Consider the following 14270-nt stretch of genomic DNA (forward strand, 5'->3'; position numbering starts at 1 on the left):
GCCACCCACTTCCATAGCGCGTTTCACTTCCAAGATGTTTTGCCCTGATAACCTAGCTTGATATCGACGTGACGTGAGGTTGACCCCGTTGCCATGGAAACAATCAACAAGGATAACATCGACCTCAGTTATTTCACGCCAACGAAGGAACCACGCATGCAAATGGACTCGGGCACCTGAGCCTCGACTTAAATAAATTGGGGAGAAGTGAACTGTATTTCAACAGCCTCATTGAAGCCAGAATGCTGACCCCGAAACCCTCATTCCGCTTCCTGGCCACAGGCGCCATCATCTCCCTTTTTGTCCTTACATTCCTGTTCTTCGCCCATCAATCGCGTGACTCGGCATCTCGCTACATTCTCAAGGCCCCTCGGCCGGCTCAATCTACGTCAGATTGTTTGACTTCTACCCGCAAAATCGAAGTGATATCTGGGAGTTTAAAGTCGAGCGGGACGGTCAGAATCATGGCCTTTCCGACGCGCAATGTCAAAGTGCATTTCCAAAGCTGTTCGTGGAAATTATGAAGTCCGCGGATCTAAGGCGCGAGGATCGTCTTTCATACAAAGATCTGGACTCGCGGGAGGTTGAAAATGGCATGGTTCGCGCAATTATCGATCGCGGCGAGGTAAATCCACATCAAAGTACCCGGTCCTGTTCGAAGTAACTAAAACACATGGATTGACAGCTCTACATTGTCGAGTTTGCCGCAATGCCTGTAACAGCCTCCCGAGCCCGCGCAACCCTCAGCTCCCTCCAACGCGCCCTCTTAGCCTTCCCCGACAGACAACACCTTCCCAGCATCGAATTCGTTTTCACAACAGAAGACTTCGCTCCCAACCCTACAGCGCCTGGCCCAATCTGGGCTTATTCAAAGCGCGACGGGGATGACTCCGTCTGGCTAATGCCGGATTTTGGATACTGGGCCTGGCCTGAAGTGCAAATCGGCCCGTATCACGAGGTCCGTCGGCGGATTGCGGCTATCGATAAGGGCGAAGTTGCGGCTGATGGGTCTCTTGTGCCTGGAATGGCATTTGGAGATAAGAAGAAGCAGCTCGTTTGGAGAGGGAGTCTTGCTCCAAACCCGGCTGTAAGGAGTAAATTGCTCAAGGCGGCTGTTACGAAGAGTTGGGCTAGTGTGCGGGTGATTGATTGGGATGATGAGAATGATATTCGCTTTAATCTTCTTCCAATTGAGGATCATTGTCGGTATATGTTTCTTGCTCATACTGAAGGACGCAGCTTCTCCGGCAGAGGGAAGTACCTTCTCAATTGTCGCTCGGTCGTTATCTCGCATCCGCTTGTCTGGAAAGAGGCTCACCATGCTGCACTGGTTTCGTCGGGACCGGAAGCAAACTATATAGAGGTTGATATGGAGTTCAAGGATTTGTCGCGCAAGATCGACTATCTCATTGATAATCCGGAGGTCGCGGAACGCATTGCTGAAAATGCAGTGCGGACTTTCAGGGATCGTTACCTCACTCCTGCCGCGGAGTCTTGTTACTGGCGTCAGTTGATTAGGCAGTATGCCTCTGTGTCTGATTTCGAGCCTGTTCTTTTCTCAACGGATCGTGATGGGAAGAGGAAGGCGAGGGTGTGCCCTTTGAGACGTGGTTGCTTACGAGGTGATGATTTGCATGCTATTTACGAGAATACCTTCAACGATCTTTTGGCGTTAGGATGCCACTTTCAGGTCTGTGATACCTTTTTTTCTTGGGAGAATCTGAAGTCCCCAATGCTGAACATACAAATGGAAAAAATGCCCAAGTTCCAACCTTTTTCAAACTATGGCGCTGGACTCGCAGCTATGTATGCATCCACACTTTCCAACGCACTCGTCAGATCAACATGAAAAAATGGTCGACTGGAACACTCCGGAGAGCGCAATGTATCATTACAGGAGCCCTTCTCGGACTCAATCCACTGCTCGGCTCCCTTGCATGACACGCCGACTTTGCCAAATTCCACATCTTGGGGACTTTCACAGTCTTGGATCTCGGAGAACTCCACATTCTTGCCCCTTGCCATGGACACAGAGGGGCAAGTGGTCGGATATCCAAAGCCCGCTGCAGTGAGAGCGCGCCTGGTCCATCTATTTTCGACATGAGCGAAGTGCCATTGTACTTCAAGAGGGGCGGCGCGAAGGTTCAGCTGGTTGCGAACGTCAATGAGGTTTTGAATGCTGGTGACATCGACATTATTGACTGCTGAGAAGTCTAATATGATGGCGCGTAGTATGGGTAAATCTTCTTCACCACTATTTGCCCTTCTTCCAGGCTCAGGGTCGTTCCATGGGCGATCGCCCTTCGTGGCATAGGCTTGGTCGTTGGTCCGGCGTGTATGTTTGAAAATGAACTGTACCAGTGCGTCCGTATAGTGATTAGCATTGTCATAATTGAATCCTTCTGTGAACCGGTAGATGAAAACTCCAGGACGTGGAATCTCTGCCTTCATATCGGAAGGCACATCGCATTGATCCATTGGCACAAACAGTGGCCGTTGGTTCTGCCCTTCACCAACATGAGTCTGACCAAGGAAGGTTCCTGAAGCCTTTGCATGGCGAAAGATCAGAACAGCGATCGAAATGCAAACAGTGACGTAGATGCTATTTGGGATCGTGTTTGTGATCGCGACCACGAGGCCAACGACGAAGATGAGAGCATCCAGTGGCGATATTCGCCAGAACTGGTAGACAGTATTTGGCGCAACGATCAAATCGCCCACCGCGTGGATGATCACAGCCGCTAGCGCTGCGTGAGGTATGTAGAAAATCACAGTCGTCAGTGCATATATAGCTATCAAGACCACTATCGCGGTGGTCAAGCCAGTCAGAGGGGTTCGGGAACCCGATTTTGATTGAATTGCCGAGCGAGAGAAGGAGCCTGTTGCGGAATAAGCACCAATAAATGGCCCAAGAAGATTTGTGATGCCAATAGCGATAAATTCCTGCGATGGGTCGATGGTGTAGTTGTTGATGCGACCAAAAGACTTCGAGATTGCGATGTGTTCGAGGAGCAGAACTATGACGCATGCCGGGAGATTGTATATGTAGGCTTTGATGACATTCCTGTCAATAACCGGCACACCAGCGTGCTGGAAACCTCGAGAGATAGGGCCAACGATGGCAAAGGCGGGATCATCACGTCGATGTATGTTGACTATAGCGCTGATCATTGTAAATAGGAAGATGATAAATACCGTGCGAAGAGCGGAAAGGAAGAAGAATAGCTTTGCGCGATGGGGAAACTTCTGCACACAGAAAGTGCATATACTGCGGATCAAGTACAGCGTGACCAATGCAGTCACTCCCATAGCAGCATCGTACTTCTTCGCAGATGGAAGGTTCTTCAAGCTGTCGATGATTACTTGATATGCTGGACCACGATTGCTGAAATTGGCTGTCTCTCCCAGTAGAGTCTTGACTTGCCCGGAGCAGATGGTAATCGCTGATCCTGTCATAAAGGAGGCAATAGATGGAAGAGGAATAAAGTCAACGATGAATCCGAGTCGTGCCAAGCCCATAAAGGTGACAATACTCCCACAGATGATCGTCATTGACATGGCGATCTGGGGGCCGGGAATGCTGGGGTAGATCTGCTGCACCTCTGGGATGATCGATCCGAGCACCGTGGACATAACAGCAACAGGCTGCTCCAAGGGTCAGTACAGAGAAGAAAGAAGAATACCGTCAGTACTCACGCCAATTGTAATGTCCTTTGATGTTGCGAATGGCCAATAGAGAATTCCGCCCATGAAGGATGTGTAAAGTCCGTATTGTACGGGAAGCCCAGCCAGCTTAGCATATCCCATACCTTGTGGAATTACGACAGCACCCACAGTAGCGCCTAATATTGTCAGTGTTGAGCTTCATGGAAAACCTTTCAGGCTTTTCAGTTACCTGCAATCAGATCTCCAATTAGCCACTGCACATTATAATGCTTGATCCATTTCAGGAAAGGAAACAGTCGGACAGAATGTTGGATCAGCCGTGGGCCTGAAGGGACGACATCATTCAGCCAGCCTAATACTGTCGGATCTGCTTCATCTTGAGGTCTGGTTTGTTTCTCTAGTGGATTAATTGGCTCTTTCAAACCAAGGAATCTCTTGACGGATGGCATAGCGATATGCAAACTTCGGCAAGAATCCGTCGACCTCAGGGCGAAGTCGAATTAAATATTGATGTCCCACGCAAACGCGAAGGACTTTTAATATGTTGGAACAGATGGTCATTCAGGTTTTGCATGTATGTCTTTGGCCACGCAGGGGGAGTCATTTCGGGAGATTCCATCCTAATGTCTCGAGTGTGGAATGTGAAATTCCCCCGAGTGCTTTCCAACCCTCAATCTAGACCTTGATAAAGCATGCCAATCATATCCCGAAACAGGGAACAGGGACACACAGACCTCTTATTCGGCAAGCTTTGCCGATTGTCACGAAAATCTATCATGAATGATCTTGTGCCTGGAAATGAAAGGGAAGGTGGCTCGGCTTGGGTTGCACCCGCAGAAACTTTCAAGTAGGAATGCGGAAGGTAAGGCACTTCAGATACGTCCGAAATGACCTAATTGAAAGGCTAAAACCCGTGCAAAGTCAGGAGGCTGTCATGCCGGTATGTTCATCTTATTTGCCTCGGGCTTCTTATCGTGTGGCCCGTTAGTGATTCTTCACTTAGGTTCTCAATAAGTGTTAACCTAGAGACAGGTGCAGCTCTGGCCTATTCATCGGGAGACAAGAAATACGCCTGATCCAGCACTAGTGGCCAGCCCAGTTGCTTGAAAAACCAGAAGCTTCCAAATTGAGAATACCTTCTCTTCAAAAGAGATGGAGTACCAAGCTAAGCACGATTTTCATGACTTAAGTGAATACACCACCCCAACACTATGTATTTCATCTTGCTGAGGCCTTCCGCGGTCCCTTCGATATAGCTTTCCTTCTCTCGTCCTATTCTCACATATGACGCACCATGTGTAGAGTCCCCCTTTGAGCAACCTCGTTACGTGGCAGAATTTGGCGTCCTGGAACCTGGTGGGATGGTCAATCTATTGAACCTAGTCCATTAAATTAAGACTCAACGGTACGGGAAGACTGAAGATTCAATGATGAACGCCGACAGGTGGGAGCTCATTTCAATTTGACCTGATCAGTGGCAAATCATGTTTGTCGAGAAATTCGGTCCAGGTCTGGAGCTTCAATCCAGGGATCTGATTACAGACCATCGGCATGATGTCCCGAACTTGTTCACAGCTCCCCCCATCCCATTGACATCGACATACCTCGGTGGCTTGCACAAATTCGTCGCTTGCGTAAATATTGCCACACTTCTCAAATATCATCAGTTGCTCAACAAAATCGAGCGCAATATCCTCAGACAAGCCGTAACCAGATTGGAGGATCTGCTGGAACTGGCTAGTGCTAACCTTCCGGTATTGCGTTGGGATGTTATAGCCTTGGGATAGAGGGTTAGATAGTGACGGTTTGAGAAAACGTTCGCTCACTTACGCTTTCCTATCGCGGTCAGCTTGTCCGCCTCGGACAGGCTTTCACAGTAGAACGCGATGGTCTTCTCAAAATAGCGCGAGCCTGCCTTGAGAATGGCTCGCACAAGTTTGCCAGTGTCAGCAATAGCAACATTGGGCATCACAGTGTCTGTACTGTGCGGGAATGTGAAGGTGTAATTCCCGGATGCTTCCTGCACAAGTTTTGTGAGTTACCAGACCGACTAATACAGTGCAGAGGAGATATGGCTGGTCGGGAGCCAGACTCTCAAGGGTTTGTCTTGAAAATATGACTGTGCACTTACCTTCACTGGAAGATACCTGTCTGGCGTAGTCAAACAGTTCTCAAAATAATTCGGAAAGAGGATGGTGGTGGTCTTGGCCCAAAGCGCCCGTTTATTGGATTGGACATAGTCGGTCACTAGGCTCTTGCCCCTCCAATGATGCACATTTCGGAGCTGGCCGCCCGATAACTTGACCGGGTCGGGGAGAGCGCTCCAAATGGGATGCTTGAGCGTGCTGGTCTGTGCTGCGGCATCGGCGATTGCTTTGCCCTGCGCGATCTCGACATCAGTTGACTGTGTCTGCCAGAAGTCGGTCAGGGCATATATGACATTAGCGCCTGAAAAGGCAGATGCCAGAGATTCATGGCCACCATTCAGGTCGGCGCATCAGAGTGCTGCTCCAAGCTTAGCAAGAGCTTTGGCGGCTGGCTTTGCGGAATCACGAGTAAGAGCTCGAACATGATATATGTCGGGATGTTGAAGAAGCTCTCTAGCCACAGCTCCACCCTAAAATCGTGCCCATGAGAGAGCATATATTAGAGACTTTATGCGATGGGAAAAAAACAATTGGAACAGTCGACTACTTAGTAATCCCGCAGTCAAATTAAGAATAGCACGCAAATAGTGTCAAATGGATCGAGTCACATCTTTAGCCACGAGCGTCATGAGATATGAAGCTGATTTCTTGCCTTGGTTGTGTTTTGTGAATGAGACCCCGATGAGTAAGCGGTGACGGGGATCCTCAGTGCAGCCTCGAGTCCACAGCTCTATACCAGAATACTACAAGATGACCTGGCAGCGTCACTCTATGACAAATAGAATGGAAATCAGGGTTGGCCCTATTCATGCACCTTGCTGGGGTCCACTGCCGAGAAATATCTCCTTCATAACTGTCCACCAAGACCGGATGATGTGGAAGTCTGGGGGGGTTCACGCCGCTGAATCATCGGCGAGGTGATGTGAATAGCGGTAACGAGACTTTCGGATTTTGGACAGCTTTATTCCCGAGTGCCTATATTGTCTATACTATATATTGTGATGTGTACAGACGCCCTAGTTTCTCCAATTTGAGCGCTATATTCTTCCTTCAAGCCGACTCGCGTGTAACATGAGCCAAACCATGAAACCAAGAGTGATCCTGATCACGGGGGCCAACCGAGGCAAGTAATTTGGTCCGATTCCCAGATTGACACTGATTCCTCAGCTTCGTAAGCATTGGAAAGGGTCTCGCTGCGGAGTATCTTGCCATGTCAGGTACCACTGTTGTTGCAACAGTACGAGATGCCTCAGCTCAGAATGCATCTCAATTATCTTCACTTCCCAAAGGGCAGAACAAACGGTTGATCATGGTCCGTCTCAGTCTGGATGCTCCATCAACTGTCACTGAAGCGATTGAACAAATTCAAAAGCAAAATCTTGTGCATCACGTCGACATCGTCATCGCCAATGCCGGAATTTGCAACCATTGGGGACCGGTGTTGCACATGAATGATTCGGATTTGACATCGCACTTTGAAATCAATGAATTGGGGCCTTTGAGACTGTGCCGGGCAGCCGCTCCATTGTTAGAATCCTCCAAGGAACCGAGATTTGTCTACCTGTCATCTGAACTGGCAAGCATTACCGGTCTGGAGAACTCGTCATCACTGACTGCTGGATACGGAATCTCGAAGGTGGCATGCAACTATCTCGTGAAGAAACTTCACGAAGAGCATAAAGCCCTGATTGCCTTTTCAATTGACCCTGGGGAAGTGCTGCCGCCCCTATTCGCTTCCAATGATTCGTCGTGCTTCTGATTCAATAAAATTGTGACAACGCACCTGATACTTTACATTGTATAGATTTGTCTAAACTGACATGGGCAACCGTGGCGCACGGTGCGGCGGACTGGTTGAGGCTCCAATGACTATCACTGAAAGAGTAGCGGGATTGATCCACCAGGTAAGATAAAGACGACCTGTCTTATGATTAGGGCTACTGTCTAGAATTTCTTCTTTTTCTTCTTCTTCTTGCTCCGAAGATCGGAAAAGCTACAAAAACCACTACTTCTAGGAAATTTCATTCGATTCAATGGCACTACCTTGCCGTGGTAGTGCAAGCGTACCATCAAATGAAGATTCACTCGATGGCATAATGAATTTGAAGGAGCTCAACAAATTCAATGTAGCGAACTGTTCTTCGTTGAGTACCCTGCGTTGGCTCTTGGCAAAGATCGTTAACAACGTCAGCAAGTATTGTCTCGTTCATCTTTTTGCAGCTCCAAGTATTTGCAACAAACATATTTGAAGAACAAACCAAACAGATTTAGCTCGAGATGACCATCATGAGGTTGGCATACTGTAATTACCTGGCATAAGGCTGTAGGGAGGCTCTTATCAGCCGCTGCTTTGGCTAGTGGTATACGTTCTCGATAGCCTTTTCCTCAAGCGTGCGTTTGGTATCCCGAAGTTCCCTGACCCATGCCTCAGCACCCTTGATCGCCTTCTCAGGGTTATCTACATGGTTGAGTAGATAACCCTGGATCTCAGCGGCAGTGAACATACCGCCAGGAACGATGGAGGCAAACTCGACTGCCAGAGGATGGATGCGAGAACGCAAGGAATCGACATGATCCCGATATTCCTGAAGCTTTTTCTTTCTCCACTCCGTATTTTTCCTGTCCCCCACGTTGTGACCATTACTCCAGTTCATCTTGAGCTTGGTCTTGTCATTCATTGGGAAGTCGCCTTCCATTGGCATGTAGATAGATGTGAAGAGATTCTTGATGTTTTCTTTGCTGGAATACCCGAGGAAAAGTTGCATATCCACACGGCCGATGCGAACAAGAGCCTCATCAAGCCTCTCCACGTGGTTCGTGGTCATCACAAGAATGCGGCCTTCGCTGGAGGCAACACCATCAATGACATTCAACAGACTCGAAAGAGTGATGCCGTCTTTTACTGAATTGTCCAGTGGAGGCTGGTCACCTGGAGATCTATCCTCTGCGGAGCTTTCCTCATTTTCAATGGCAGCATCATGGTCGCCTTTTGGTTTGTAAGTGGCAGTTTTGCCGCGGCTATGAGTGACTCCAGCCGTATCCACATCCTCAATCAAAACGATGCATTTGCGAGGTAACTCGGCGAACAATGAATACAAATTATCTTCATCGAGAGCATTCGAATTGAGAGTGAGCAAATAAAGTGGCAGACCAAGTTCACCGGCAGCAGCAAAGCAAAGGCTTGTCTTGCCGGTGCCCGGAGGACCATGGAGTAGATATCCACGCTTGTAGGCAATTCCTCGATTGGAATGCCATCGCCGAGTGCGACTACGTAGATATCTCTTCATATCTTTCACGAGATTCAATTTCCCGTTTTCTTCAAGGATTACCGTAGACAATGGGCGGGGTGATCTTGCCATGCAGCGAACCCAGGTGAAAGGATCAGCTCGCGAGTGTCGCTGGGCACGATAGATGACGGTCTTGTTGCCATCACGATTCTGAAAAGCCTTGCTCGCCTCATCAATGAGCTCTTTTATCAGGAATGAGTTTCGCCCGAGACACGATAAGTAAAGCCGCTCATTAAAGATTGACCAGGTTCCGTTGCGGCTCCGGTGTTGTCGTTCCAGGATCATCAATCGGCGTTTGTACCAGAAAAAATGACGGCCTTCCGAAGGGGTAAATCGCAGCTTCTTGCACTTTCTTCGAGATATGACATTCGCTCGATGCTGACTTTCATTCTCGTCATCTGTGAAGTCATCGGTATCAAAATTGTCATCCTCGGAATCCTCGTCTGAACTACTCAATTCATCATCGGTTTCACCATAATAGGCATTCGTTCTGATGCTTGCGACAAAGTGGTTGGTACGCTGCATAAAAGGCTGTCGTGACATCCACCACATCAAATGATTATATAGCTCATCATCCGGTCGGATTTCAGCGTAACAGACTAAATACTCTCGGAAAAATTCCGATGCGTACTTGGAGATGTACTGTAGGGACACGGCAAACACAGCTAAAGCAACAACGTACTGCAGGTAAGCAGTAAGGTCGATGTGAAAGTAGGATAGGAAAAAGCGTGAGATGAGGGTATAGCCTGGCACCAACGCCTCTAGCATCGCGGTGTCGGGGGTTGAAAAAGACATCTTCGTCGACGAGGAAGTGACTGGTTCAGCGCCATTGGCACGAATGGGGATGACAAAGAGACCGCAAATTAATCACTGAAATTATGGTGAAGAGACGGATAGTGAGGATGATCTCAAGGTTAAAGTCACCTTGTGAACAGTTCCCTAGGCTGCGATCGAAGTAGTGAAGGTAAAGTCAAGTCTAGAAATCTAGACGAGCGACGGGTGCTTGAATGCGACCATGGGCAGCGACTTGGGGAACAAGAATTTATAATTCACCAGATGAGCCGCATCTGTTGATGCCCTATTACCAGAGCGGGTTCCCGACCCCGACGTGGTAGGCTGCCTGCTGTGCATAGCTTAGCCCCTCCTGAGCCCTCGGTGCTTGGCCGCAGCTGCTGCCTGGGCGTGTGTCATTGATCCAGCGGTGAGTCTTGAACGATCCTTGCTAGTCGTGAGTCTACGCCAGAAAAAAAAGAAACGAAAAGCAAAATAAGCACTAACAGTGTTGGTGTTGACCATAGATGTTCATCGGGTACCACCCGAAGAACCTTGGAACCTAATGGCCCAATGGCCCAATATCCAAAAAGAAACTCTCCCTCGGGGAATCGAACCCCGGTCTCCCGCGCTTATCGGTGTTAATGACAAGCGGAAATCATGACCACTAGACCAAGGAAGATGCAATAGCCGAGTTGCTGCTCGACCACTTGGGTGGTTGATGCTCACTTGTTCTTTTTTACATCTATGAACTTGATTTTGGCAACAAAGCCATGTCTTGTATAGTCAGGTCTTGAGTACTGTCCAAATAATCACACACCGATGTTTACACGTTCGGACGTAGGAAATTTTTGGAAGTTCACATAGATGAAATCGATAGTCTATTTTCTGTGTGGTTCAATCGAAGTCGGCCTTTATAATGCAATCGGGGTGTCTGCGGCCAAATCTAGCTGGGGCAATATATGTTGTTCGGAGAAGGAAAAGAATCATGGCAGAAGTGATCACAGATGCATGCCAATTGGCGTTTACGAAATGACACACTGGTCTTACAAACCCACAGAGCCGAAGGAAACAATAAAAATAACAAAATAAACGGTTTGAGCGCCAAATACTAGAAACAAGTCGACGCAAGTCGATGGCACTGCGCATAAACTGCTGACGGAGTCTTGGCGGGTCTTCGTGCGGATCACCCTTCCGTCTGTCCAACTCCTCCAAGCTGCAAGCTTCAATGTCTCGCCGCGGCTGACGCGCCCGCCATGCGAATCCCTACGAGCCCTTCTCTCTTATCGCCGGCGAATTACGATAATGATGCGGCCTCACTGCGATCGCCATCCGAGCAGGACTCCGACTCGGAAGATGACGAGTTTCTCCGCCATCCCCGCAGTACCCTGGAGCTTGCCAGCCACGACCGGGCAGTCTTAGACGACGAGGATGAATTGGAAAAGCTGCTGACGAGGCGCGGTCCCGCCCATGGGCTGCGCAGGATGTTCAGTCCGAGTGGAGGACACGTGCGGATCGGGAAGAAGGAACGGCGACGGGCGCGCAAAGAAGCACGTCGCCGAGAAAGAGTCAGTGAGGAAGGGGAGCTGATGTACGAGATGGAAGAGGGACTCAATGATGATGATTCCCTCATCAGTAGTTCGTCCTCAGAGATCGATGGAATGGAGGATTATCTGTACGAACCGGTAGGTTCTCTGAATCTCTCGTCGATTTGTTTGCATGCGACTTATCTTTGCCTGCCCTCTCCAGCCAGCCAAACCGTCATGGATAAAGTACTTGTTCATATCCACCATTGTCGCCGTCCTCTTCTTCATTATTCTACTAGGAGCATACAAGGCATCGACAGGTTATAGAGCAGAGCACGCCAATGCCCAAACGCTGCTCTCGAATGGCACTGCACTTTTCGGCCCTACAACTATCTTGATCTCACTCGACGGATTCCGTGCTGATTTCCTGGATCGAGGTCTTACACCAGCTCTCGACTCGCTCGTCGCCAACGGTGTTTCTCCGCAATACATGTACCCTAGTTTCCCGAGTGTGACTTTCCCGAACCATTTCACACTGGTGACAGGACTATACCCAGAGAGTCACGGTGTCGTTGGAAACACCTTCTGGGACCCGGAAATGGGAGAGGAGTTTATCAACACCCATACCTCTATCAGCATGATGCCCAAGTGGTGGAATGCTGAGCCCCTATGGGTAACCGCTGGAAATCAAGGTGTTAGAAGTGGGATCCACATGTGGCCGGGTTCCGAGGCTCATATTGGAGGCAAAGAACCTGCCTATGTGGACAAATATAATGGATCAGAATCTTTGTCGCGAAAAGTGAATCGCGTCCTGGAATTCCTTGATCTTCCCGGCGCAGAAGATGAATCGCACCTGGTACCAGAGCGACCTCAATTTATTGCCGCATATGTGCCCGATGTGGACCGGGATGGCCACAAGTTCGGGCCCAACAGCACCGAAATTCGAGGCACCATTTCCCATGCAGATGAGATGGTGGCAGGTATCCTTGCGGGCTTAGAGCTCCGCAACCTCACAAATCTTGTCAACGTTGTGGTTGTCTCAGATCATGGCATGGCCACAACATCCAACGATCGACTTGTTCAGCTTGATGACCTGATCGACATGAACCTCGTCCAACATATTGATGGATGGCCATCCCGTGGTCTGCGTCCAAAGCGACCGGAAGATCTTCCAGTCTTGCAAGAGCAGTTGGCAAGGGTAGCATCCGATTACGAACACGCGATCGAAATATACACCAAAGAGACCATGCCTGAGCGCTATCACTTTACGAACAGCGACCGAATTGCGCCTCTGTGGGTCATCCCAAAGACTGGCTGGGCCATTGTCGAGCGCCCAGAGTTCGACGTGAAGGAAGCCCTGAAGACTGGTGAGATCTATTACCCGCGAGGTATTCATGGATATGACCATGAACACCCGTTGATGCGAGCGATCTTCATCGCCCGTGGTCCAGCCTTTCCCCACACACCCAACAGTCGCCTCGAAGTCTTTCGTAAGTCTGCACATTTACTTCTGTAAAAGCACGAGCTGACGCGATCCAGAAAATATTGAGGTTTACAACATCCTTTGCGACTCTATGGGTATCGAACCCCACCCTAACAATGGGACCTTGCGTCTGCCCTTGAAGCCGATTGGCCTTCACTCCGACGAGAACACGCCGACTCTCGAACGGCCAGCTGATCCACCAGAGCTGCCATCAACAATAATAGCGGCACCGCCTGAGCCCACCTTCCCAGCATCTGAAGCCCCAGCCGAATCGTCTACTTCGGATACCGACAGGGAAGACGAAAAGGTGTCGACATGGTGGGGTCCTCTATACGATAAATTCGAAGAGTGGAAACATTGGACCAGCGATTTGTTTTCGTCGGTGAAAGACAACCACCCGCAGCAGCAATAAGGCTGAGCGTTTTACTTGCTATTAATTTAATATCGGATCGATTGAATGGTCATGATTGCTGATAGATACCCTTGATCATAATAATATAACGATTGAACAGATTATGCTGCTTGAAGCTCTTCAAAATCTGGCGTAGTGAAGCCTTGCGATCTTCATCTGCCCAATCATATCCTCCACCTGTTCGAATTCCGGATCCTGTCTTGGCAAATTCGTTACCAGCCAATTTGTGATTCCTGCCCTGTTGCTTTTTCTCGAAGAATTCAGCTCACTAACTTGCTAAGTAGCTGTGTTGGTACCTTGAAGCCAAACAGGTACAGTATGTCCCGAAGTAAGCTGCGAGAACAAGTGTGATTAGTTTTGCGTGACATTTTCTTCATTTTGATTGCTCTTGCTCCCTTGAGATATCAATCACGGGATTCTCTTCAAAGACCAGCCTGTTCTTGAACGGCTTGAAGTTGGGATTTAGGTGAAAGTGAACGGGTAGTGAACGGGTCTTCGGCGGTGAAGCTGATTTTGCACCGGCCTGTAGAGAAGCATATCTTACTGTGGCATCAAAAGTTTCATGAGCACAAAAATAGTCCACTCCGCGAGCAGTTCACGCTTTCGATTCAACCTGGAAACAGAGCACACCTTGAAATGCCCTGAATCTGATCTGCAGCACCACGCTATCAATTTTCCTTGGCTGAACGTCTCTTCTGGGTCAACGCTTCAACATTCCAGCCCTAGCATTCCAACGGGTTAGGTGTTTAACGTTGCAGCTGTCAGATTGCGTGGCGCTTCATTTCTGTGTAGAACTTAAAAGCCACCGACGCGTGTAGATATCCTTTTCCGGATTCAGTTCGGCTACTGATCTGCATGTTGGACTGATGCAGTTGTCGAGATACCAGAAGTGTCGGTATTGCTTGAACCATCTTGAGGGGTGTAGTTGGATGTTGCAGAGGTACATGTTCGGCCCTTCTTGATCAGGCTGGGAAGCTA

The 14270-nt window shown here is 49.0% G+C and overlaps 6 protein-coding genes across 6 annotated transcripts; 3 read left to right on the plus strand and 3 right to left on the minus strand.

Annotated features, from left to right (window-relative positions):
- Nucleotides 1-242: 242 nt before the first annotated feature.
- N7477_005139 (uncharacterized protein) lies at nt 243-1690 on the plus strand (the record flags this gene model as incomplete). Its single annotated transcript, XM_056966802.1, has 3 exons — nt 243-336; nt 444-625; nt 686-1690. Coding segments are annotated over 3 exons (1281 nt in total), but the record flags the coding sequence as incomplete, so codon positions are not given.
- A 92-nt stretch (nt 1691-1782) lies between these two features.
- N7477_005140 (SLC26/SulP family anion transporter) lies at nt 1783-4115 on the minus strand (the record flags this gene model as incomplete). Its single annotated transcript, XM_056966803.1, has 3 exons — nt 1783-3645; nt 3697-3842; nt 3896-4115. 3 exons carry the CDS (start codon nt 4113-4115, stop codon nt 1783-1785), a joined length of 2229 nt encoding a protein of 742 aa, XP_056823584.1.
- A 1008-nt stretch (nt 4116-5123) lies between these two features.
- N7477_005141 (uncharacterized protein) lies at nt 5124-6309 on the minus strand (the record flags this gene model as incomplete). The annotated part of the gene is made up of 5 exons (XM_056966804.1): nt 5124-5198; nt 5271-5443; nt 5497-5686; nt 5798-6076; nt 6220-6309. 5 exons carry the CDS (start codon nt 6307-6309, stop codon nt 5124-5126), a joined length of 807 nt encoding a protein of 268 aa, XP_056823585.1.
- Nucleotides 6310-6896: 587 nt separating this feature from the next.
- N7477_005142 (uncharacterized protein) lies at nt 6897-7572 on the plus strand (the record flags this gene model as incomplete). Its single annotated transcript, XM_056966805.1, has 2 exons — nt 6897-6940; nt 6981-7572. 2 exons carry the CDS (start codon nt 6897-6899, stop codon nt 7570-7572), a joined length of 636 nt encoding a protein of 211 aa, XP_056823586.1.
- A 595-nt stretch (nt 7573-8167) lies between these two features.
- On the minus strand, nt 8168-9895 carry N7477_005143 (BCS1 and AAA domain-containing protein; the record flags this gene model as incomplete). The annotated part of the gene is made up of 1 exon (XM_056966806.1): nt 8168-9895. The coding sequence occupies one exon, from the start codon at nt 9893-9895 to the stop codon at nt 8168-8170; it is 1728 nt and encodes a 575-aa protein (XP_056823587.1).
- A 1232-nt stretch (nt 9896-11127) lies between these two features.
- Nucleotides 11128-13292, plus strand: N7477_005144 (nucleotide pyrophosphatase/phosphodiesterase family protein; the record flags this gene model as incomplete). The annotated part of the gene is made up of 3 exons (XM_056966807.1): nt 11128-11556; nt 11621-12887; nt 12937-13292. 3 exons carry the CDS (start codon nt 11128-11130, stop codon nt 13290-13292), a joined length of 2052 nt encoding a protein of 683 aa, XP_056823588.1.
- Between the last annotated feature and the right edge of the window lie 978 nt (nt 13293-14270).

This window comes from Penicillium maclennaniae (genome assembly GCF_028827695.1).
Source record: "Penicillium maclennaniae strain IBT 15551 chromosome Unknown utg000004l:1.0-3007600.0:1.0-3009580.0, whole genome shotgun sequence".
In the NCBI taxonomy this organism is placed as follows: domain Eukaryota; kingdom Fungi; phylum Ascomycota; class Eurotiomycetes; order Eurotiales; family Aspergillaceae; genus Penicillium; species Penicillium maclennaniae.